The 25,028-nt window shown below is 49.8% G+C and overlaps 1 protein-coding gene across 1 annotated transcript in view; it reads right to left on the bottom strand.

Annotated features, from left to right (window-relative positions):
• Positions 1-20,206: 20,206 nt before the first annotated feature.
• The window catches only part of LOC121878558, a gene marked incomplete at both ends in the record, with an annotated part of 9,843 nt that continues 5,021 nt past the window's right edge, over positions 20,207-25,028 (bottom strand). The window contains 2 exons of the mRNA XM_042384882.1: positions 20,207-20,235; positions 22,031-22,086. Of these exons, the coding sequence (XP_042240816.1) occupies positions 20,207-20,235; positions 22,031-22,086 (85 nt within the window). The remainder of the gene's footprint in view (positions 20,236-22,030; positions 22,087-25,028) is intronic.

Below are 25,028 nucleotides of genomic sequence, written 5' to 3'. Positions count from 1 at the left end.
GGTGAGGGTGTGTGGATGTGTGTGGTGACGGTGTGTGGTGAGGTTGTGTGGGGTGAGGGTGTTGATGTGTGGGGTGAGGGTGCGTGGATATATATGTGGTGAGGTTGTGTGGATGTGTGTGGTGAAGGGAGGTGATTGGAGTGAGGTAAGGTTAGGTTAGGTCAGGTTAGGTTAGGTTAGGTTAGGTTAGGTTAGTTAGGTTAGGTTAGGTTAGGTTTGTTACCCCTTCTCTCGTAAATTATCTCCCCTCCATTAGAAACCACACACACACACACACACACACACACGAAGGCAAGGGTGAGCATTGCCTTCATCTCTCAGCCTGTGGCGGTTGAGAGGGTGAAACTGTACCAGCTGACGGAGTGATAATAGTATTTATGTAGGGGAGCATCCATCTTTCTGTGAGAGAGAGAGAGAGAGAGAGAGAGAGAGAGAGAGAGAGGTTGCAGACGCCAACATAAAACAGCTGTGTTAAGTTGTTGACAAAGACACACAGTAAAACAAGTGTGTGGACAGGTGTATGGTGCAGGTGTGGTTGACAGGTGTATGGTGCAGGTGTGTTGGACAGGTATGGTGCAGGTGTGGGACAGGTGTATGGTGCAGGTGTGTGGACAGGTGTATGGTGCAGGTGTGTGGGACAGGTGTGGGATAGGTGTGAGTGTAGCCTAGAAGTGTGTGATGGAGGTATGTGGTGGAGGTGAGTGATGCAGGGTTTTGTGCAGGTGTGTGGTACAGGTATGGGATGCAGGTGTGTGGGACAGGTGAGCGATAGATGTGCACGAGTGTAGCTAGCAGTGCGTGATGCACGTGTCTGGTGCAGGTTTGTGATGCATGAGTGTGGTGCATGTGTGTGGTGCAGGTGTGTAGGTAACAGAGTGTGGTGTAGGTGTATGTGCAGGTAAGAGTATAGCTCAGTGTGTGATGCAGGTGCAGGTGTGTAATACAGGTGTGTTATGCAGGTGTGTATTACAGGTGTGTGATACAGGTGTGTGGGACAAGTGTGTAATGCAGGCGTTTGCAGGGGAGTGATGCAGGTGCGTAATACAGGTGTGTGTGCAGGTGTGTAATACAGGTGTGTGTGGTGCAGGTGTGTGATGCAGGTGTGTAATACAAGTGTGAGGTGCAGGTGCGTATACAGGTGTGTGTGTGTGGTGCAGGTGTGTGATGCAGGTGTGTGGTGCAGTGTAATACAGGTGTGTGTGTGGTGCAGGTGTGATGCAGGTGTGTGATGCAGGTGTGAGGTGTGCAGGTGTGTAATGGTGTGTGATGCAGGTGTTATACAGGTGTGTGATGGTGTGTGAATACAGGTGTGTGGTGCAGGTGTGTAATACAGGTGTGTGGTGCAGGTGTGTGATGCAGGTGTGTGATGCAGGTGTGTAGGTGTGTGGTGCAGGTGTGTAATACAGGTGTGTGATGCAGGTAAGAGTGTAGCCTCGCAGTGAGTGGCAGCCAGAGGAAGGCTGGTGGACGCTCAGGTATATACGAGTATATATTGACTGAACATACGACCTGTGTTTGAACCACAGTCCTCCCTCCCTCCCCTCTTCCTGCCTCCCCCCTCCCAACTTCCCCTACACACCTGTTTACTCTGCCTGGCCCAAAGGAAAATGCTACATTGAGTTTGAAATTGATATGAAAATTCTAACATATTTTGACATTGTTTTTGAAGGAATGTTGGAGAGAGAGAGAGAGAGAGAGAGAGAGAGAGAAGAGAGAGAGTTTGTCCTCGTAAATGGGGAGATAGAGAGAAAATAGGATAATTCGACATCAAAGGAAGGAAGAGAAGGGTACTTAGTGGAGCCTGATGGAGCAGTGTATCGGGGCGAACCTTAGTGGAGTAGAGAAGTGCATTCTTAGTGGTGTTGACATTCTTAGTGCGTTGACATTCTTAGTGGCGTTGACATTCTTAGTGGCGTTGTCATTCTTAGTGGCGTTGACATTCTTAGTGGCGTTGACATTCTAGTGTCGTTGACATTCTAGTGGCGTTGACATTCTTAGTGCGTTGACATTCATAGTGGCGTTGATATTCTTAGTGGCGTTGACATTCTTAGTGGCGTTGACATTCTTAGTGCGTTGACATTCATAGTGGCGTTGATATTCTTAGTGGCGTTGATATTCTTAGTGGTGTTGACATTGTTAGTGGCATTTGTATTGTTAGTGGCGTTGATATTCTTAGTGGTGTTGACATTGTTATGGCATTTGTATTCTTAGTGGCGTTGACATTCTTATTGGCGTTGATATTCTTAGTGCGTTGACATTCTTAGTGGCGTTGACATTCTTAGTGCTGACATTCTAGTGGCGTTGACATTCTTAGTGCGTTGACATTCATAGTGGCGTTGATATTCTAGTGGCGTTGACATTCTAGTGGCGTTGACATTCTTAGTGCGTTGACATTCTTAGTGGCGTTGATATTCTTAGTGGCGTTGATATTCTTAGTGGCGTTGACATTCTTATTGGTGCTGACATTCATAGTGGCGTTGACATTCTTATTGGCGTTGGCATTTTAGTGGCGTTGACATTCTTAGTGGCGTTGACATTCTTAGTGGCGCGTTGACATTCTAGTGCGTTGACATTCATAGTGGCGTTGATATTCTAGTGGCGTGATATTCTTAGTGGCGTTGACATTCTTATTGGTGCTGACATTCATAGTGGCGTTGACATTCTTATTGGCGTTGGCATTCTTAGTGGCGTTGACATTCTAGTGGCGTTGACATTCTTAGTGGCGTTGACATTCTTAGTGGCGTTGACATTCTTAGTGGCGTTGACATTCTTAGTGGCGTTGACATTCTTGTTGGTGCTGACATTCATAGTGGCGTTGACATTCTTATTGGTGCGTTGGCATTCTTAGTGGCGTTGACATTCTTAGTGGCGTTGACATTCTTAGTGCGTTGACATTCTTGCTGGTGTTGACATTCATAGTGGCGTTGATATTCTTAGTGGCGTTGACATTCTTATTGGTGTTGACATTCATAGTGGCGTTGACATTCTTGTTGGTGTTGCATTTTAGTGGCGTTGACATTCTTAGTGGCGTTGACATTCTTAGTGCGTTGACATTCTTATTGGTGCTGACATTCTTAGTGGCGTTGATATTCTTATTGGCGTGCTGACATTCTTAGTGGCGTTGACATTCTTATTGGTGTTGGCATTCTTAGTGGCGTTGACATTCTTAGTGGCGTTGACATTCTTAGTGCGTTGACATTCTTATTGGTGTTGACATTCATAGTGGCGTTGACATTTTTAGTGGCGTTGACATTCTTAGTGGCGTTGACATTCTTATTGGTGTTGGCATTCTAGTGGCGTTGGCATTCTTAGTGGCGTTGACATTCTTAGTGGCGTTGACATTCTTAGTGGCGTTGCATTCTTAGTGTGACGTTGACATTCTTAGTGGCGTCTAATGGAGTCAAGATATAACTGCTTCTACCTTAGCTGAGTTTAATTGCGTATATAGACACATTCTTAGTGGCGTTAATATAGTGATTAATGGAGCAGAGGTGTAGTGTTAGTGGCGTGTGGTGGCGAAACTTGACCACAGGACAGGATTTTGGGTCACCTGAAATGTATTACGTGTTATCTTTTCCTTCCTTCCTTCCTTCCTTCCTTTTTCCTATCCCTTACTCCTCCCCATTTTCCTCGTATTCCCTCCTCTCTCTCTCTCCTTCCTCTCTTTTCCTCCTCGCCTCTTCCCCTTTCGTTACACAACAAGAGAACAGAGTAATACAAAAGATAACAGAATATTTATGAACTAATACAAATCCTCCAGTCTTGGGGGTGAGAGGGAGGAGAGGGTAGGGGTGAGAGGGAGGAGAGAGGGGGGTGAGAGGGAGAAGAGAGGGGTGAGAGGGAGGAGAGGGGTGAGAGGAGGAGGAGGGGAGGAGGAGGGAGGAGAGGGTAGGGGTGAGAGGGAGGAGAGGGTAGGGGGAGAGGGAGAAGAGAGGGGTGAGAGGGAGAAGAGAGGGGTGAGAGGGAGGAGAGGGGTGAGAGAGGAGGAGGAGGAGGAGGGGAGGAGGAGGGTAGGGGTGAGAGGGAGGAGAGGGTAGGGGTGAGAGGGAGAAGAGAGGGGTGAGAGGAGGAGGAGGAGGAGGAGGAGGGGAGGAGAGGGTAGGGGTGAGAGGGAGGAGAGGGTAGGGGTGAGAGGGAGAAGAGAGGGGGTGAGAGGAGGAGGAGGGAGGAGGAGGGAGGAGAGGGTAGGGGTGAGAGGGAGGAGAGGGTAGGGGTGAGAGGGAGAAGAGAGGGGGTGAGAGGAGGAGGAGGAGGAGGGAGGGAGGAGAGGGTAGGGGTGAGAGGGAGGAGAGGGTAGGGGTGAGAGGGAGAAGAGAGGGGTGAGAGGAGGAGGAGGAGGAGGAGGAGGGAGGAGAGGGTAGGGGTGAGAGGAGGAGAGGGTAGGGGTGAGAGAGGGAGAAGAGAGGGGGTGAGAGGAGGAGGAGGAGGAGGAGGGAGGAGAGGGTAGGGGTGAGAGGGAGGAGGGTAGGGGTGAGAGGGAGAAGAGAGGGGGGTGAGAGAGGAGGAGGAGGAGGAGGGAGGAGGGTAGGGGTGAGAGGGAGGAGAGGGTAGGGGTGAGAGGGAGAAGAGAGGGGTGAGGAGGAGGAGGAGGAGGAGGAGGGAGGAGAGGTGGGGTGAGAGGGAGGAGAGGGTAGGGGTGAGAGGGAGAAGAGAGGGGGTGAGAGGAGGAGGAGGAGGAGGAGGGAGGAGAGGGGTAGGGGTGAGAGGGAGGAGAGGGTAGGGGTGAGAGGGAGAAGAGAGGGGGTGAGAGGAGGAGGAGGAGGGTGGGAGGTGGGTGGGGAGGGTGGGTGAGAGGAGGAGAGGGTAGGGGGTGAGAGGGAGAAGAGAGGGGGTGAGAGGAGGAGGAGGAGGGTGGGAGGGGTGGGTGAGAGGGAGGAAAGGGTAGTTAACATCACACACCTGGCTTCACGTATTAACATCACACACCTGCCTTCACGTAATTAACATTTCACACACCTGGCTTCACGTAATTAACATTTCACACACCTGCCTTCACGTAATTAATATCACACACGCCTGGCTTCACGTAATTAACACCACACATCTGGCTTCACGTAATTAACATCACACACCTGACTTTACGTCATTAACACCACACATCTGGCTTCACGTAATTAACATCACACACCTGCCTTCACGTAATTAACATCACACACCTGGCTTCACGTAACTAACATCACACACCTGGCTTCACGTAATTAACACTACATACCTGGCTTCACGTAATTAATATCACACACACCTGGCTTCACGTAATTATCATCACACACCTGGTTTCACGTAATTAACACCACACACCTGGCTTCACGTAATTAACATCACACACACCTGACTTCACGTAATTCAACACCACCCTTCTGGCTTCACGTAATTAACATCACACACCTGACCTTCACGTAATTAACACCACACATCTGGCTTCACGTATTAACATCACACACACCGACTTCACGTAATTAACACCACCCTTCTGGCTTCACGTAATTAACATCACACACCTGACTTCACGTCATTAACACCACACATCTGGCTTCACGTAATTAACATCACACACCTGCCTTCACGTAATTAACATCACACACCTGCCTTCACGTAATTTACATCACACACCTCACCTGGCTTCATGTAATTAACATCACACACTTGGCTTCACGTAACTAACATCACACACCCGCCTTCACGTATTAACATCACACACCCGCCTTCACGTAATTAACATCACACACTCGCCTTCACGTAATTAACATCACACACCTGGCTTCACGTAATTAACATCACACACCTGGCTTCACGTAATTAACATCACACACCCGCCTTCACGTAATTAACATCACACACCTGGCTTCACGTAACCACTCTCAAATAGAGCTGAGTTTCACAAGATCAAGTTAGTTGGATAAGCTTTACATTGCGTAGATCACAGCTTAGTGTCGGTGTGGAGGAGGGCAATAAGCTGTGGTGGTGTGGGGCTGTGGGGGTGGCTGTGGGGGCGCCTGTCAAGGGGTGGGTGAGTAGGAAATGTGGTGCAAAAAGAGAGAGAGAGAGAGAGAGAGAGAGAGAGAGAGAGAGAGAGAGAGAGTATAGTTGGGGCGTGGGGCGTTAAAGAGGACACCTCCATATGCTGTGCAGGAGAGACTCACGCCCATCTACCTCACCTGATACGCGCCCTCCACGCCCACAACTTTCTCTCATCCTCCCTCCCTCTCATCTTTCCCTCTTCCTCGCCCGTCCCCACCTTCATCCTCCCTCCTTCATCCTTCACCTATCTCATCTTCCCCTTCCTCGCTCCTCCCTCTCCCCTTCCTCGCCTCCTCCTCCTCACCCTCCCCTCCTCACCCCTCCCTCTCACTCCCTCCCTCACCCCCTACTCCCCTCACCTCCCTCCCTCCCTCCCTCCCTCACCCCTCCCTCCTCACCTCCTCCTCCACCCTCCCTCCTCACTCCTCCTCTCCCCCTCCTCTCTCACCCCTCCCTCCTCACTCCCCACTTCACCCTCCCTTCCTCACCTCCTCCCTCCTCACCCTCCCTCCTCACCTCCTCCATTCCCTCCTCACCCTCCTCCTCCCTCACCTCCTCCCTCCTCACCCTCCTCACTCTCCTCACCCTCCTCACCCTCCATTCACCTAATATCAATCCTAAAGGTCAGGTAAGTAGGCAGTAGAAGGAGGGGAGGGAATGGAGGAAGGGAAGGGGAAGGAGGGGGAATGATGGGAGAGAGGAAGGGGGAGTGAGAAATGGTTGAGAGGGAGAGGGAGGTGGGGAGAGAGGGGTAAGGGAGAGAGAGGGAAGTTTTTGCGGTAATTGGTGCCATTTATGATGAAGAGAGGGAGGAGCGTATGAGGGAGAGAGGGGGAGAGGGGAGAGAGGTGGGAGAGGAGGAAGAGGTCTTTCCTCCTTTCCTACATACCAGAGACAAGGAGAAGAGAAGATTTGTTTGTCCTCTCTCTTCCCTTCTCTCCTCCTCTCTCTCTCTCTCTGTTCTCGCTACCCTTCTCACCCCTCCTTCCTCCCTTCACTTGCCATCCCTCCTACCCTTCACCCCTCCTTCCTCCCTTCACTTACATCCCTCCTACCCTTCACCCTCCTCTTCCTCCCCTCACTTGCCATCCTCCTCCTACCTCACACCTTCCTTCCTCCCTTCACTTGCCATCCCTCCTACCCTTCACCCCCTACTTCCTCCCTTCACTTCCATCCTCCTACCCTTCACCTCCCTTCCTCCCTCACTTACATCCCTCCTACCCTTCTCCTCCTCCTTCCTCCCTTCACTTGCCATCCCTCCTACCCTTCACCCCCCACTCTCCTTCACTTGCCATCCCTCCACCCTTCACACCCCTCCTTCCTCCCCTCACTTGCCATCCCTCCTACCCTTCACCCTCTCCTTCCTCCCTCCGCATCCCTCCACCCCTTCACCCTTACCTCCCCTTCCACTGCCATCCCTCCTACCCTTCACCTCCTTCCTCCTCACTCTGCCATCCTCCCACTTCTCACCCTCCTTCCTCCCTCTCACTTGCCATCCCTCCTACCCTCACCCTTCCTCCCTTCACTTGCCATCCCTCCTACCTTCACCCCTCCTTCCTCCCTTCACCTCTGCCATCCTCCTACTTCTCCTTCCTCCCCTCACTTGCCATCCCCCTCTACCTTCTCACCCCTCCTTCCTCCCTTCACTTGCCATCCCTCCCTACCCTTCACCCCTACTCTCCCCTTCACTTGCCATCCCTCCTACCTTCACCCTCCTTCCTCCCTCTTCACTTGCCATCCCTCCTTCCTCCCTTCACTTGCCATCCCTCCTACCCTTCACCACCCTCCTTCCTCCCTTCACTGCCCCCGGGTGATGAATAGGAGCCAGCAAACATTTATTGGTTAGAGAGAGAGAGACGAGAAGAGAAGAAGAGAAGAGAGAGAGAGAGAGAGAGAGAGACAGAGAGAGACAGAGAGAGAAGAGAGAGAGAGAGAGAGAGAGAGAGAGAGAGAGAGAGAGAGATAAGATTGGAGGCAAAGAGAGTTAGAACTCAGACAGACAGCACCCCTCCTCCACTCCAAGGATCCCTTCAACCAACCCACTTTCACCCTAAGTCTCTCTCCCCATTGCATGTGAAAATAAACTTCCCTCCCTCTTCATCACCTCCCTCTCACTTCACGCCTCCTACCCTCCCCTCACGCACTCCCTCCCCCACGCCCCCACTCAACCCACGCCCCACCCCCAAAAACCAGCATCTTATTTATCGTAATACACCAACGTCAACCTGGCTGTTCGAGTCTGGCAGCCCTGAGAGGACCCTGCTGACCCTAGACCCTGACCCTGGACCTGGACCTGACCCTGACCCTGGACCTGGGACCATCTTCACTGTTATCTCCCCAAAACTACTAAAAATGGTCTCAACTTGGGTAGTGTGGAGGACGAGGGGGGGAGAGGGAAGGAGAGAGGGAAGGTGAGGAGGGAAGGTGAGAGGGAGGAGGGAGGGAGGAGAGAGGGAAGGAGGTGGGGAGGGAAAGAGGGGAAGGAGGTGGGAAGGTGAGAGGGAAGGAGAGAGGGAGGAGGAGGGAAGGAGAGAGGGAGGAGGGAGGGAAGGAGAGAGGAAGGAGAGTGGGAGGGGAGAGAGGAAGAGGAGGGAAGGAGAGAGGGAAGGAGAGAGGGAAGGAGGTGGTGGGAGGAGAGAGGGAAGGAGGAGGGAAGGGGAGAGAGGGGAAGGGAGGAGGAAGGAGAGAGGAAGGTGGTGGGAGGAAGGAGAAGAAAGGAGAGAGGGAAGGAGGTGGTGGGAGGGAAAGGAAGAAGGGAGGGGGGGAGAGAGGAAGGTGGTGGGGAGGGAGAGAGGGAAGGAGGAGGGAAGAAGAGAGGAAGGAAGTGGGGAGGGAGAGAGGGGGGGAAGGAGGAGGAAGAAGAGAGGAAGGAGTGGAGGGAAGGAGGTGGGGAGGGGAGAGAAGAAAGAAGGGAGGGAAGGAGGGGGAGGAAGAGGAAGGAGGGAAGAAGAGAGGGAAGATGGAGGGAAGGAGAGAGGGAAGGAGGTGGTGGGAGGGAAGGAGAGAAGGAAGGAGAGAGAGGGAAGGAGGGGAGGAAAGAGGGAAGGAGAGGGAAGAGGGAGGAAGGAGGGTGGAAGGAGAGAGGGAAGAAGAGAGGGAAGGAGTGGAGGGAAGGAGGTGGTGGGAAGGAGAGAGGGAAGAAGTGAAGGGAAGAAGAGAGGGAAGGAGGTGGTGGGAGGGAGAGAGGGAAGGAGGAGGGAAGGAGAGAAGGAAGGAGGGAAGGAAGGGAGGTAGGGAGGGGAGAGAGGGAAGGAGGGAGGGAAGAAGAGAGGGAAGGAGGTGGTGGGAGGAGAGAGGGAAGGAGGGAGGGAAGGAGAGAGGGAAGAAGGAAGGAAGGAAGAGAGGGAAGGAGGTGGGGGAGGGGAGAGAGGGAAGGAGGAGGGAAGGAGAGAAGGGAAGGAGGGAAGGAAGGAGGTGGGTGGGAAGAGAGAGGAAGGAGAGAGGAAGAAGTGAAGGAAGAAGAGAGGGAAGGAGGTGGGGAGGGAGAGAGGGAAGGAGGGAGGGAAGGAGAGAAGGAAGGAGGAAGGAAGGAGGAGAGAGGGAGAGGGAAGGAGTGAAGGGAAGAAGAGAGGGAAGGAGGTGGGGGAGGGAGAGAGGAAGGAGGGAGGGAAGGGGAGAGAAGGAAGGAGGGAAGGAAGGAGGTGGTGAGAGGGAGAGAGGGAAGGAGTGAAGGGAAGAAGAGAGGGAAGGAGGTGGTGGGGAGGGAGAGAGGAAGGAGTGGAGGGAAGGAGAGAAGGAAGGAGGAAGGAAGGAGGTGGTGAGAGGGAGAGAGGGGAAGGGAGGAGGGAAGAAGAGAGGGAAGGAGGTGGTGGGGAAGGGAAGGAGGAGGGGAAGGAGGGAGGGAAGGGAGAGAGGGAAGGAGGTGGTGGAGGGAGAGAGAGAAGGAGTGGAGGGAAGGAGAGAGGGAAGGAGGTGGTGGGAGGGAGAGAGGGAAGGAGGAGGGAAGGAGTGGTGGGAGGGAGAGAGGAAGGAGGGTGGAGGGAGAGAGGGAAAGGTGGAGGGAGGGAGAGAGAGAAGGAGGAGGAAGGAGAGGGAAGAAGAGAGGGAAGGAGGTGGAGGGAGGAGAGAGAGGGAAGGAGGAAGGAAGAAGAGAGGGAAGGAGGGAGGAAGGAGAGAGGGAAGGAGGTGGTGGGAGGGAAAGAGGGAAGGAGTGAGGAAGGAGAGAGGGAAGGAAAGAGGTGGGAGATGATCAGGGCGAGAATGAGAGGGGGGGGGTGGGTGAGGGAGAGTTATGAAAAAAATGAACGAGGAGGACATCAAGGGAAGGGAAGGTGGATGAAGGGGAGGTGGATGAAGGAGGTGGATGGAGGGGGGAGATGGATGGATGGGGGTGAGAGGGGAGATGGATGAAGGGGGATGGATGGAGGGGGATGGATAAAAAGAAACATGGATGAAGGGAGATGGATGAAGGTGGGAAGGTAGATAAAAGGAAGATGGGTGAAAGGAGAAATGGATGAAGGGAAGGTGATTAAAGGGAGATAGGGGAAGGGAAGGTGGATAAAAGGAATATGGATGAAGGGAATAGGATGGGACAAGTATTAAGAGGGAACTCGGCTGGTACACTTCATTCATATGTTTCTGTCATTTAAATTATTAAGTTTATGATGGTGGCGGATTACAGTGTAGCGTTAGGTTAGGTTAGGCTAGGTTTGGTTAGGTTTGGCTTGGTTAGGTTTGGTTAGGTTTGGCTTGCTTAGGTTGTTAGTTAGGTTAGGTTTGGTTAGGTTAGGTTAGGTTTGCTTGGTTTGGCTTGGTTTGGTTAGGTTTGCTAGGTTTGGTTAGGTTTGGCTTGGTTAGGTTTGGTTTGGTTAGGTTGGTTAGGTTTGGTTTGGTTTGGTTTGGTTTGGTTAGGTTAGGTTTGGTTAGGTTAGGTTTGGTTAGGTTAGATTGCTTGGTTTTCGTTAGGTTTGGTTATTAGTAAGATTAGCTTTTGGTTAGGTTAGGGTTAGGTTAGGTTAGGTTTGGTTTGCTAGGGTTAGGGTTAGGGTTTGGCGGAAGTTAGATTTGGTTTGGTTTGGTTAGGTTTGGTTAGGTTAGGTAAGATTAGCTTTGTTAGGGTTAGGTTAGGTTAGGTTAGGTTAGGTTTGCCATGATAGTGTCGATACACAAACCCTTAATTCATCGCCACAAAACCAGAATTGTCAATTATTCTAACAAAATTGTAATTTTTTAACGTCACCAACCTTGAGATAATAACAACAACAACCACTGGAGTTGTTTACTGTTGGAGTTGTTTATGCGAGTTGTTTTAGTTGGGAGTTGTTTACTTTTTGGAGTTGTTTATCTAGAGCTGTTTATTGTTAGGAGTTGTTTACTGTTGGGGTTGTTTACTGTTAGGAGTTGTTTACTGTTAGGAGTTGTTTACTGTTAGGAGTTGTTTACTGTTAGGAGTTGTTTACTGTTAGAGTTGTTTACTGTTAGGGAGTTGTTTACTGTTGGAGTTGTTTACTGTTAGGAGTTGTTTACTGTTGGAGTTGTTTACTGTTGGGAGTTGTTTACTGTTAGGAGTTGTTTATAGTTGGTTGTTTACGCTTACGTGGGAGTTGTTTACTGTTGGAGTTGTTTACGAGGGTTGTTTATATTGGAGCTTTACTGTGTTTACGTGGGAGTTGTTTACTGTTGGGAGTTGTTTACTTTTGGGAGTTGTTTACTGTTGGGAGTTGTTTACTGTTGGGAGTTGTTTACTGCTGTGAGTGCTCTAAGACGTGTGTGTGTGTTCTCTAAAGGCAGAAAGGCTCACCCGGGTGTTCAGTGAGCGCCCTGGTGGTGGTGAGTGAATCCCGGCGGCGCCTCCTGCAGGATTTACCGCCACTCCCATAAAGTTAAGTGGTGTCCACGGGGGCGAGATGAAGGGCAGCCTCGGGACCCTGAATAATGCAGTGGTTGGCTGACTGGTTGTTGGGGTTGGTGCTTCTGACTGACTGACTGGGGTGGTTGACTGTCTGATAGAGTTGACTGACTGACTGGATGCTGGGGTGGTTGACTGTCTGATAGGAAGGTTGACTGACTGATTAGATGTATGGTGTGAGTGACTGACTGACTGACTGGCTGCTGGGAGTTACTGATTGACTGGCTGTTTAGGGTGACTGGCTGCTGGGGATGACTAATTGGCTGACTGCTTGGTGTAGCTGACTATCTATCTAACTGACTGACTGCTGGGGTGGCTGACTGCTGGGGTGGCTGACTGCTTGGTGTGGCTGACTGCTCACACCATCCATCACTGAGGCACTCCTGCGGCCCCCTGAATGATCATGCTAGCCCGGTGTTGGTCTTATCGCCTTGATCCTGCTGTTTCAGTGTCTTAGTGTGGTTTAAACCTGTGAGGACGATATAGTTAAACCATTGTCCTCAAAGGGTTAAACCATCATCCTGAATGGGCTATAAAGCTTATTCCTTAAAGGGTTTAACCATAGTCTCCACACACACACACACACACACACACACACACACAAAAGAATTACTGAAAAAATCGTAAATAAATAGAAATAAATAAAATAAAATAAAAACAATAAAAACAGGAAATGGATAAAAAAAAGCAGACAACAAATCGAGTTAGTTTCACTTCCCGCGTTTTTTTCGGTTCAGTTTTACTCACGGTAAAAAAAAAAAGATTAAAATCGTTACACTGACTAAAAACAGAATCAGAAATATAAACAAAATTAAAGAAACGACGTATAAAATAAATGCAAAGAACAAGAAAAATAAGAAGGAAAAAAAGGAGGAGGAGGAGGGGAAATAAACCAAGAAGTGGAGGAGGAGGAACAAAAACAAGAAGAAGAAGAGGAGGAAAAAGAGAAGGTGGAGGAGGAAGAAGGGGAGGTGGAGGAGGAAGAAGGAGAAAATAAGGAGGAGGAAGAAACAAAATGAAGAGTGTATTAGTCTCACCATTTTCCCGCATAAGTTTACTCTCTCATAGGGAGTCTAATTTATCCCCAATACTTAACATACAAGTCATAACAACTCACAACTGTTACAACCCTACCTACAACAACTCATTATAGGGGCTAACAACATAGATTTTTCTACTCTGTATTGTAATTTGAAAAAGATTACAATATTTGATTGGGGCGGGCGTCAGCTGGTGAGGTTGAGTGTTATGTTTTGTGTGTTATTTACGATACAAAGGCGCCAGTAAGACATCTACGAGAATACCAACCTGCAGTAAAGGTTAGGGTTTTTTTTAGGTTAAGGTGGGGAAAGGATGGAAGGCATGCTGGGGCTCAAGGCACAGCCAGACATGAGGGATGGAGAAGTCACAACATATAGTCGTGGGGGGAAAGGTTGAGGTTGCACAATGGTTACTTTGGTTTATTAAAATCTTATTACTGTATTACGTTATGGACTCATTAGATTGTGACCTGTTAATTGTGATCTTATATCATCTGAGGTTTAATCTAAGGTGGATCGTTGTGGCGGACATAGATGGGTCGTGGGTTGGGTTGTTGTTGCGTGGGCAGACTCTGGGCCCCAGGCCTGGGGTCGCCTTCCGTTGATGTCTTCCCCGCGTAGGTGGTCTGGGCTGTGAGGGTCGTCCAGGAGCTTGTCCCAAACCTTCTTCCCTAGGCGATGGAACCTGACGTTGAGGGCCTCCGTTTTATTTCTCAGGTGGATGGTTTCCACTGTCTCCTGGTAGGGTGCCATTGGCCACCTGTTGACCTCAGACACTTGTTTACCTCAGACACTTCTGCAGTTGTTGTCTTCCCGAGCGTGATGAGTGGGACGTGCGGGTACTCCAGCACGGGCCCCGCCATCGCCTTGTACAGGTGGACTTGTATCTTCTCAGGCATCAGTTTAAGACTTTTTAATTTGACGGCGGCGACTTTGGCTTTCTTTAGCCTGTCCTTCACGCGGGACGTGATGTCCGTCCGAGAGATGATGAGGCCGAGCGCCTCTATTGCTCGAGCAGTGAGTCGCGCCATCTTGCCGTGGACCTACCTAGGTAGGTGACGATCTGTGTCACATTGGGGTGTCAGGTCAGCCGTGTAGAGCCTGTAAAGGGTTGGTGAGAGACAAGAGCCTGAGGCACGCCGCTCGAGAGTGAGAAGCCTCTCTATCATGTTGTCGGAGAGTTGGGCCAGGATCTTCTTGTTGGCTTTGCCCTTTTTATGACGGCTGACACATCTGCAGGAGCTATCCGCTCCGTCACGTAGCTGTCGCACCAGTCTAGTGAAGTCAGTCCGTGCGAGCGACTGGAGCAGGTGCTGATGGTCCTGCAACTGACCTAAAATGTCCTCCTCAAACTCCCTGTCGAAGCCCTCGTTCTCCTGTTCACTAATGGTAAAGATCTTTCGTAAATATCGCCGATGTAGTTGTTCTTGGTTTTCTTCCTCGAATATTTTTACGTTGTTTTGGTCGAGCAGGTAAGGGACCGTGCTAGAGGTGGAACCCATCAGTCGCTTGATCCCTTTCCAGAATGCAGCAGAATCGCGGTAATTGTTGGCTGCCTCCCACACCAAGGCGGCCCACTTTTGTTCATGTAGACGTTTGCTCTCGTGCTGGATGTCCGTCTGTAGCTCTCGGTACCGGTCTCTCAGCTCCTGCGTCCACCCTCGGATACTGGCTAGCTGTCTCACGTGAGCGTACTGGACACTGAGCTGCCTCAGCTGGTGACTAGTGTGAGGATGGGGAATGGTCCTGTAACTGGTGGTCGGGATGTTGTTGTCCATCTCCGTCTTCACATCCTTATACCATTGTTCGACCGCGTCGTCGATGTCATTGGGGCTGGCTTCTTCCAGGTTTCTCCCCTGCTTGAGACTGAGAGACTCCTTGAAGGAGTCCCAGTCTGCCCGTTTGAGGTTTGACCTGATGTTGGCGGGGATCATAATGGGATTGGATGAGAGCGTCACGACGACTGGCAGGTGATCGCTGGTACTGATGGGTCCGGCGGTAACGTGCCTGTTCAGGACGGCCTCGTTGTTAGAGAGGATTATGTCGGGTGTTGTGGCACTGGCACGTCTGATCAATGTCGGGAAATCTGGCCCGAGGTGTTGCAGTTTTCCCCTTCTGATGTTGTCATACAGCGCCACACCGACGTTGTTCTCATTACCGTGTCCTAGTATGGCGTGGCGCGCATTTAAGTCCCCTATGATGTATGTTGGTTTTCTGTGGCGTAGCAACTGGTTTAGGTCTTGTTCGGGTAAGTAAGGACGTCTGGGAGGTAGGTACATTGTGCATATGATAACAGATCCCCTAGTTGTCTCCACCTGCACTCCCAGAACTGAATCCTCGAAGTCTGGCAACACTCTGTGACTCAGACGTGACCTGACGGCCACAGCGACACCATCGTTCAGCTCACCCGTCATGTTCCTCTGGTATACAGTGTAGCCAAAAATTTTCAGCTTACTTTCGTCCTTTATGCCCGTACTGTTTAACAGAATGATGTCTGGGTCTAATTGATAGTATAAGTTAGACAGTTCATTACGTCTATTAAGGGACCAGTGTAGGACATTATGTTGGACAATTTTCATCCTGCTAACGACTGCCATTTCGGAGAATGTAGCTTGGGGCGTCGCTTGGAGTGTTTGCTCGGCTTCTGCCATTTCTAGGGGGACGGAACTTCTTAGCAGAACCTTTGGACATCTGCTTGTCAGTCAATGGCGGGCCCTCGAACTTCTCGTCACCCGTGTACAGGAAGGTGTTCAGGTCCTGGGCCTGCGTGTCGTAGTAATCAACTGACGCTGCAGCTCGAGGGTCTTGTTCCTCTGTGGAGTGAGTCGTCATCATCTGGTCGCAACCATTGACTGTGGTTGCAGTCCGATGGTCACTGTCGTCGCTGGGAGTGCATGTAATGGGATCGCGGGCATTTACGGTGTCGTTGGAGCTGTGATCCCAGGGGGACTGACTGGCCACGTCGGGATTGCCGTTATACTGACTTTTGCCTAAGTCAAGGTCATGGTCTATTTCTGGCGTGGGTTGAGGTCGTCGATAAGTCGTCGCCCTTATTTCAACAGGTGCAATGTTGTTCCTGGTTAGTGTCTCGTTGAAGTGTTTCGAGAATGAACCTGATGAACCATGTTCATGTGATGGGCATGCAGGTAAGACAAGTATATAGTGGTGGCTTTGGCTAGGATAGGTTAAGGTTAGGTTAGGTTAGTTAGGTTAGGTTAGGTTAGGTTAGGTTAGGTTAGGTTATGTTATGTTATGTTGGGTAAGGTTGGGTTGGTAGGGGTAGGAGGTTAGGTATGGTAGGTTAGGTTTGGATTGGTTAGGTCAGATGGTCAGGCTTAGGTTAGGTTAGTGAGGTTAGGTAGGCTGAGTCAGGTTGGGTCAGATCAGGTCAGGTCAGGGTAGGTTGAGTCAGGTTGGGTCAGATTAGGTCAGGTTAGTCCCTCAGGTAAATAGTAGTCATCACTGAGAGAAGCCTATAGGCCTATGTTAATTATTCAGTGCAGTCTTCAGTCTCGGGCGATGGTCTGGGAGTTTGGTTCACGGAGATAACGAGAGGGTGAGAGATAGAGATAGAGAGATACAGTAACGAGGGGGTGAGAGATAGAGATGGAGATAGAGAGATACAGTAACGAGAGGTATAGAGATAGAGAGATACAGTAACGAGAGGGTGAGAGATAGAGATGGAGATAGAGAGATATAGGAGAGGTCTCATTTACATATTTGCTGATTTACATATATGACTCATTTACATACCTGCTTATTTACATATCTTCCTTATTTACATATATGGCTGATTTACATACCTGCCTTATTTACATACTTCCCTTATTTGTATATATATACTTACATACCTGCCTTATTTACATAATTTCCATTTACATACCTCCCTTATTTACATACCTGCCTTATTTACATACCTCCATTATTTAAATATGTGGTTGATTTACATACGTGTCTCATTAATATACACCCGTTTCATTTACACACACCCGTCTCATTTACACACATCCGTCTCATTTACACACATCCGTCTCATTTACACACCTGAACAACGTCATCTTAAGAGAGAGATCAACCCATTACGTTTCCTCTGAGCTGAGAAAACCTGGTGGACTGGTAGACGGCGCCTTCCATCACCCTGTCAGTTATCTCACCTGGCAACTCCTCCTGTCTTATCTGAAGCGGGAGAGAATAATGATCTCTCTCTCTCTCTCTCTCTCTACCGAGCAGGCCCAAATAATTCCTTCCTTAGACAGCTGGTCGATCAAAGCAAACAATACTTAGGAATCCGGATTCATCAATATTTACGCGTTCGAGAATCCGGATTCATATATTGCGTTCGAATGAAACACCTCTACACCACCACCATCAGCAACACGGGGACGCCTTCCTTCTCCTCCTCCTAACCCTTAATACCCTGGCCCTAGCTTCCCTTCCCTGTCCGCTAGCTTCCCACATCCTTTATTAACCCCCTGCCTCTCCTCGTGACCCAAGAGCCAAGGTTTCCTCCCGAGGTTTCCATAATTAAGGAGCTGTAGGAGGTCACGTTAAATAACTCGTCGCCATTGACTAGTGTGGCCGCTAAGGGTAAACTGAGCGGTTACGTCACAATGAGGTGTTCCTGAGCCTCAACTGGATGTTGATGAGGTATTGTACCTGAGCGTTGGGTGGATGTTTATATATGTGTGTATATTGTAATCTGTATGTGTATATCAGTATAATTGTTTTTACTTGTTTATACATTTATGTAGGTATATATGTGTGTTTACTTATGTATGTATACAAACGTGTGTGTCAGTGTGTGTCCACCAGTAATAGTCAGCCTCCAACACACACCTCACGACACCCTCACCTCACCTCACTGTCTCCCACCCTCACACCTGCCTGACGGAGGATTTTAGAAAACTCACTAAAACTGAATTTATAGATGAGGCCTCTTTAGGGGGGTGTCGTGTGTGTGTGTGTGTTTTATATACTGTGAACAAGAATGAAAGCTACAACGTAAATACAGTTTTGAATCCAATTATTTTTTTTAACTCGTGATTCTGGAGACTAAACGACGAGGAATTTATATATATTTTTTAACTCTGCCTCAGGGGTCTGTTTTGGCCTCTGATTTGTTTTGGTGTGGTGAGAGAGAGAGAGAGAGAGAGAGAGAGAGATTTTAATAACTCGAACTTAATCCAGACTAGTAATAGGTCGAGTCCTTCATCTCTTAAGTCGAGTCCTTCGCCGTTTAGGTCGAGTCCTTCATCTCTTAGGTCGAGTCCTTCATCCCTAGGGTCGAGTCCTTCATCTCTAGGTCGAGTCCTTCATCTCAGGTCGAGTCCTTCATCTCTTAGGTCCAGAGTCCTTCATCTCAGGTCGAGTCCTTCAGCCTTAGGTCGAGTCCTTCATCTCTTAGGTCAGGTCCTTCATCTCTTTAGGTCGAGTCCTTCATCTCTTAGGTCGAGTCCTTCATCTCTTAGGTCGAGTCCTTTCTCCTTTAGGCCGAGTCCTTCAGTTTATAGATCGTGTCTTTCAGCTCTTAGGTCGAGTCCTTCAGCTTTTAGGTCGAGTCCTTCATCTCTTAGGTCGAGTCCTTCATCTCTAGGGTCGAGTCCTTCAGTTTATAGATCGTGTCTTTCAGCTCTTAGGTCGAGTCCTTCAGCTCTTAGGTCGAGTCCTTCTTCAGGTCGAGTCCTTCATCTCTAGGTCGAGTCCTTCAGCTCTTAGGTCGAGTCCTTCATCTCTAGGTCGAGTCCTCATCCTTTATAGGTCGAGTCCTTCAGTTTATAGGTCGAGTCCTTCAGTTTATCGGTCGAGTCCTTCAGTTTATAGGTCGAGTCCTTCATCTCTTAGGTCGAGTCCTTCAGTTTATAGGTCGAGTCCTTCAGTTTATAGGTCGAGTCCTTCAGTTTATAGGTCGAGTCCTTCAGCTCTTAGGTCGAGTCCTTCAGTTTATAGGTCGTGTCCTTCAGTTTATAGGTCGAGTCCTTCAGTTTATAGGTCGAGTCCTTCAGTTTATAGGTCGAGTCCTTCATCTCTTAGGTCGAGTCCTTCAGTTTATAGGTCGAGTCCTTCATCTCTTAGGTCGAGTCCTTCAGTTTATAGGTCGAGTCCTTCATCTCTTAGGTCGAGTCCTTCAGTTTATAGGTCGAGTCCTTCATCTCTTAGGTCGAGTCCTTCAGTTTATAGGTCGAGTCCTCAGTTTATAGGTCGAGTCCTTCATCTCTTAAGTCGAGTCCTTCAGTTTATAGGTCGAGTCCTTCAGTTTATAGGTCGAGTCCTTCAGCTTTTAGGTCGTGTCCTTCAGCTCTTATGTCGACTCCTTTATCGTCATTAGGGAAGAGATTGCGTCAACGGAACACACGGAGGCAACGCTGATGTGATTCAACCTAACCTAACCTAACCAACCTTACCCAGTCATTATCCCAGCCTAGTGATGTTGAATAGTCTATCCTGAGTTGAGTGGAGAGGGGGCGTCGGGGGTGGGGGAGGGGGTAGGATACTCAAATGGTCGTTAGAGATTTTTTTTTGTACCGTAATTGGTGATGCGAGAAGGTATTTTAATTGGTAGATTTGAGTTACGGTTAAAAGGTGGATTCTCATGTATTCGTTAACCATTAAATTGGGGTCGATATTTTTACCTGTAATTGGGATGTTAGGTTTGTATTTTACCTATGACGTCTTTATTAGAGTTAAAAGACACACACACACATGTGGAGGAAAAGATGGCGTTGGAATTACACTATGACTGTACCCTATTAAGATATGATAGTGTTGTGTGTTGATCTCTTCTGTCTACCGATGATTTTCCGTATCTTTAAATAAGCTTTTTATCTTTCTCTGTCTTATGCAGTGACTTTCATTTTATCTCTCACTCACTGTCTGTGTCTGTCAGTCTGTTCTGTCTATGCCTGTTTCATACTGTCTCTATATCTGTCTTTGTCTGTCTCATCTGTCTCTCTGTCTTTGTCTGTCTCATCTGTTCATTCGTTTTGTGTGTCCCTCTCGCTCTCTCAGCTAAGGGCCGGGTCAGAGCAGGTTAACTGAAGCTCCAACTGTTGGCCTCGAGTCACCCCAAACAAAAGGCGAAGTGGCAACTCTACCACGAGTTTACAAGTGAGCCGCGTCGAGCATACGTAAGAGGAGGAGGAGGAAGAGGGGAGGAGGAGGAGGAGGAGAGGAAGGAGGGGAGGAAGAGGAAGGAGGGGGGAGGAGAGGAAGGAGGGGAAGAAGGGGAGGAAGAGAGGAAGGAGGAGGAGGAAGAGAGGGAGGAGGGGAAGAGAGGGAGGGGAGGAAGAGAGGAAGGAGGGGGAGGAAGAGAGGGAGGAGGAGGAGGAGGAAGAGAGGGAGGGAGGGAGGGAGGGAGGGGCTCACTGCAGTAACTAGCCATTAACAGACCTTTTCTTTATTGTTTACATATCCAGCACGACAGTTTAGTGATGTTCTCTGCCCCCAGCCGTGAGTCATGGGCGTGATGTTGCTCTTTCTGCTGTACGATAAAACGATGTTGTTATTCTCACTGCTGTACAAACATTGGGTGGGGGGGGGTTACTGGGCCGCGTCCATAACAAGATATATCAGTTTACTCTCTGGGCACCTTTAGTCGACCCAGCTGGGAATGGGTACGTGGCTTACATAAATAGAGTCATTACAGTGCTGGTTAGACCACCTCCTTGTGTACAGTGTGCTATATCCACACTGTCTCTAACTGGACCGTCAAGCTCGTGAGACCCACTTAGGAATTGCATAGCCTTTTGGAAGCTTGAAAGCATCCCAGATTATTTCACCTGATGATTAATAGCTGGTTAAGTAAGAAGGTAAGGGTTATGTTAATGTTAGGTCAGATCACCGTAAGATAGTGCAGTCGTGTGAAATAAGCTGGGGTGCCTAATCTTCACGTGCTCCTTATGACCTTCGCGTCGTGGTCTGAGGAGGGAAGAAATGGTGTTCCGAAACGTGTGTAAATACCTGAGAGAGAGAGAGAGAGAGAGAGAGAGAGAGAGAGAGAGAGCACTCAGACAATACTTCCCTTTGTTATCCTGAAACAAAAGTAAACGCGGTAAAGGAGGTTTGTGTTATATGGTTGTTTTACCTGCTTTTGTTAAGAATAATAAAGAGTTGAAGGTCTACCTGCCCGAGGCCTCGCTCTGACACTCACAGCGACACCTGAAAAATTGTTCAGCCACACCACAACCCTCCCCAATACTGACGCCATGTTGGAGGAAGTGACGTCACGCCTCCTGGACCAATCACGACGACCACTATACTTCTCGTGACGAAATGGTTTGAATTATTATATTGTCTTTCTGACTATTTACGTTTTATAGACAGATAAATACATAGACAGACGAATAAAGATATATATTGACACCGAATATTCATTGATATTTAATACACTTGACTGACTGTTAAGGTTTGATGATACCAACGTTGGGTTTCGATCTTGTAAACAGTATAGATACGAGTATAGTTGGATAGCACTGTATGTCCCCCCCCCCCTGTGAGTCCTGTCCTGTCCTAAGGGGGTCTCTGGTTCGCATAAGGGTCATCCTTATTCCATCTAACTATAAACAGATACTTGACGTTGTAGTTGAGGAAGTGAAGGAGGTAGAGCGAGTACAGTACCTGCCTGTGTGTCGAGAAAAGGTTCAAGTCATCATGTTTGGTGTATCTGTGGTGCCACTAATGGGCCGCCTCACCTATGGGACTGACTCCTCTTACGCTGCCCGGATGTGGCCGTCCCTCCCCCCCTCCTCCATGGTGTGTGGCGGGGACCTGACCTCTCGTACTACTGTTGTTTACTTGTTGTGTGGCTCCTGCTGGTGGTGGTGCTGGTGGTGGTTGTGATAGTAAACACGAGAGGTCCTCAACCCTTCCCTCCCTCACCTTCCTTCCTTCCTTCCTTCCCCCCTCCCTCCTCCCTCCTTATCCTCCTCTCTATCTTTTCCCTCAGTAGAATCATTCACCACCCATCCTCCATCATTCCTTCCTCCCTCACCCCCGCTCCCCCCCTCCCCTCACCTCCGCTCCCTCCCTTCCTCCCTCCTCCCTCCTCCCCCTCCCCTTCCCTCACCCCCCACACCATGATCCGGGTCAGCTGGTGTCGGTGTAGGTCAAGTAAAGTGAGTTGTCACGCTCAAGCTTATACTGGCAGGCGCAGGGCTTCCCTCCTTCCCGTCCTTTCCCTCCTTCCTTCCTTCCTTCCTTCTTTATCTTAATTTTATTCCTTCTTTAGTATTTCATCCCTCCTCCCTCTTTATTGCTTCCTCCCTTTTCTTTCTTTTCCTCTTCTCCTCACTTCCTCCTCAGTCACTCCCATTCTCCCTTCCTTCCTTCCTTCCTTCCTTCCTTCCTTCCTTCCTTCCTTCCTTTCCTCTTCTCTCCTCCTTTCTTATAGTTTTCTCAATTTTGGGTTAAAATTTTTGTTTAGGTTAGGTTAGGTTAGGTTAGGTTAGGTTAGGTTTTGGTTAGGTTAGGCAGAGTATTTGTAGGTTAGTTAGGTTAGGTTAGGCTAGGCGAGTCATTTGGTTAGGTTAGGCTAGGTTAGGTTAGGTTAGGTTAGGTTAGGCTAGGCTAGGCGAGTCATTTGGTTGTATCGATCACTCAAATAATATATCATTACAGGTAAGCGGCGCCGCCCAGGTAAGACAGGTAGTGTTACCTCACCTGTCTCCTCGTGTCTAGGGTCTGTTGGTCACTTTCTGACGACAGGTCATGAAGTAAGTGAAGTAAATACTGTACCTCCTTCTATTAACTGGCGGGTCATGAAGTATGAAGTAAGAAACACCTATTTTCCGTATAAAAAAAGAAATGTCGTTCTTGATTGAATGAAACCGCAAAGAGGAAAGAAATCGACGGAGATAGGTAATCTTCTCACTTATTGACCAAAACTGAGATAGTGAGATACTGAGAGATAGTGAGATATTGAGAGATAAGTGAGAGGTATGTGTAGAGAGAGAGAGAGCTAGTTCACCTGCTGCTCTACACCAACAGCTAGGAGGTAACAGGTGTGTCAGTGAGGGCTAATTTAAGGTGTCCCTCAGGTGCGGACCGTCTCGACCGCGGTAGTAGCCTGAAAGTGGACCTTGTACCTGTGTCATTCCCGGTGTACCTGTGTCATTCCCACCGTACCTGTGTCATTCCTACCGCACCTGTGTCATTCCCACCGTACCTGTGTCATTCCTACCGCACCTGTGTCATTCCTACCGCACCTGTGTCATTCCCACCGTACCTGTGTCATTCCTACCGCACCTGTGTCATTCCTACCGCACCTTGTCTCCTACCGCACCTGTGTCATTCCCACCGTACCTGTCATTCCTACCGCACCTGTGTCATTCCCACCGTACCTGTGTCATTCCCACCGTAACTGTGTCATTCCCACCGTACCTGTGTCATTCCCACTGTACCTGTGTCATTCCCACTCGTACCTGTGTCATTCCCACCGTACCTGTGTCATTCCACCGCACCTGTGTCATTCCCACCGCACCTGTGTCATTCCTACCGCACCTGTGTCATTCCCACCGTACTGTGTCATTCCCACCGTACCTGTGTCATTCCCACCGTACCTGTGTCATTCCCACCGTACCTGTGTCTTGTCATAAACCAGAAGTAACAGATCTAGCTTCAAATGGGTCATGTAAATACAGTAATGATTTTTACGTCACCAATTATAATTTTATCTTCGTAATTGGAAAAATTTACTGTCGGTACCTGCAAGAATTTACTGTTTTTTCTTGCAAGAATTTACTGTCGGCATATTTGGAAAAATTTACTGTCGGTACTTGCCAGAATTTACTGTCGGTACCTGCAAGAATTTTATATCGATACTGTTGAGAATTTCATGTGGTCAGGAGAATTTTTTTGGGTACTTGGGAGAATTTTAAGAATTGGGTCGTATAGGGGCTTTCACACGTCCAATCACGGGGAGAAGATTTAAGGCAGGAACCACGTGAGGATTTGGGAGTGGTGGTTGGGGGGTGTGGGTGGGAGGGGTGGGGGTGGGGTGGGAGGTGTAGAAGGGGAGAGGGAGGTACAGAGAGGTGTAGGGTAGAGGTGTATGTAGGTCGTGGCTGTGTGTACTAACAGTCACACTACTGTCTACTGTCTCAACAATGGGGGTAGGGAGAGGAGGGAGGGGGAGGAGGGAGATGGGTGGAAGGGATGAGGATAGGGAGAGGGAGGAGGATGCGTGTAAGGGATGTTGAAGTTGGTTGTAAGATAGGGAGGAGGAGAGAGAGAGAGTTACCACTCCATCTAATAGAAGCCACTAAATTACCACAAAACTCTGACAACCACCATCACTGCACCACCACCATCACTGCACTACCACCATCACTACCACCATCACTCCCCTCCACCACCTACCACTCCACCACCACCACCACCCCAACCACCACCACCACCTACCACTCACCACCACCACCCACCCCACCACCCTCCCACCACCACCACTCCCACCTCTACCCTCACCACCACCCACCACCCATCTACCACCCACCACCCCACCCTCCCACCACCCCTCACCACCCCACCCACTCACACCACCACCACCACCACCCCCACCACCACCCACCACACCACCCCTCACCACCACCACCCACCACCCCATCACCACCACCACCCCCACACCCACCACCTACCCACCACACCACCCACCCCCACTCACACCACCACCCACCACCCACCACCCTCCACCATCCTACTCCCACCCACCTACCCACCCCACCACCCCTACACCCACTCTCCACCACCACCCACCCATCACCACCACCACCCCCCCCACACCCACACCACCACCACCACACTCCACCACCACCACCCACCACCACTCCACCACCACCTCCACCACCACTCCACCACCACCACCCACCACTCCCACCACCACCCCACCACTCCTACCACTCCCACCACCCACCACACCCCACTCCTACTACCACCACTCCTCCCACCACCCACCCTCCACCACTACCCTCCACCACCCACCACCACTACTACTCCACCACCACCCACCACCCTCCCACCACCACCCACTCCCCACCCACCACCATCCCACCACCCCTCCACCACACTCCCTACTCCACCACCACCACCCCACCACCCTCCACCACCACCCACCACCACTCCCACCACCACCC

This window comes from Homarus americanus, unplaced genomic scaffold, assembly GCF_018991925.1.
Source record: "Homarus americanus isolate GMGI-L3 unplaced genomic scaffold, GMGI_Hamer_2.0 scaffold53712, whole genome shotgun sequence".
Taxonomy (NCBI): domain Eukaryota; kingdom Metazoa; phylum Arthropoda; class Malacostraca; order Decapoda; family Nephropidae; genus Homarus; species Homarus americanus.
The sequence above is the reverse complement of the archived record's forward strand: the minus strand, read 5'-3'. Positions and strand labels throughout refer to the sequence as shown.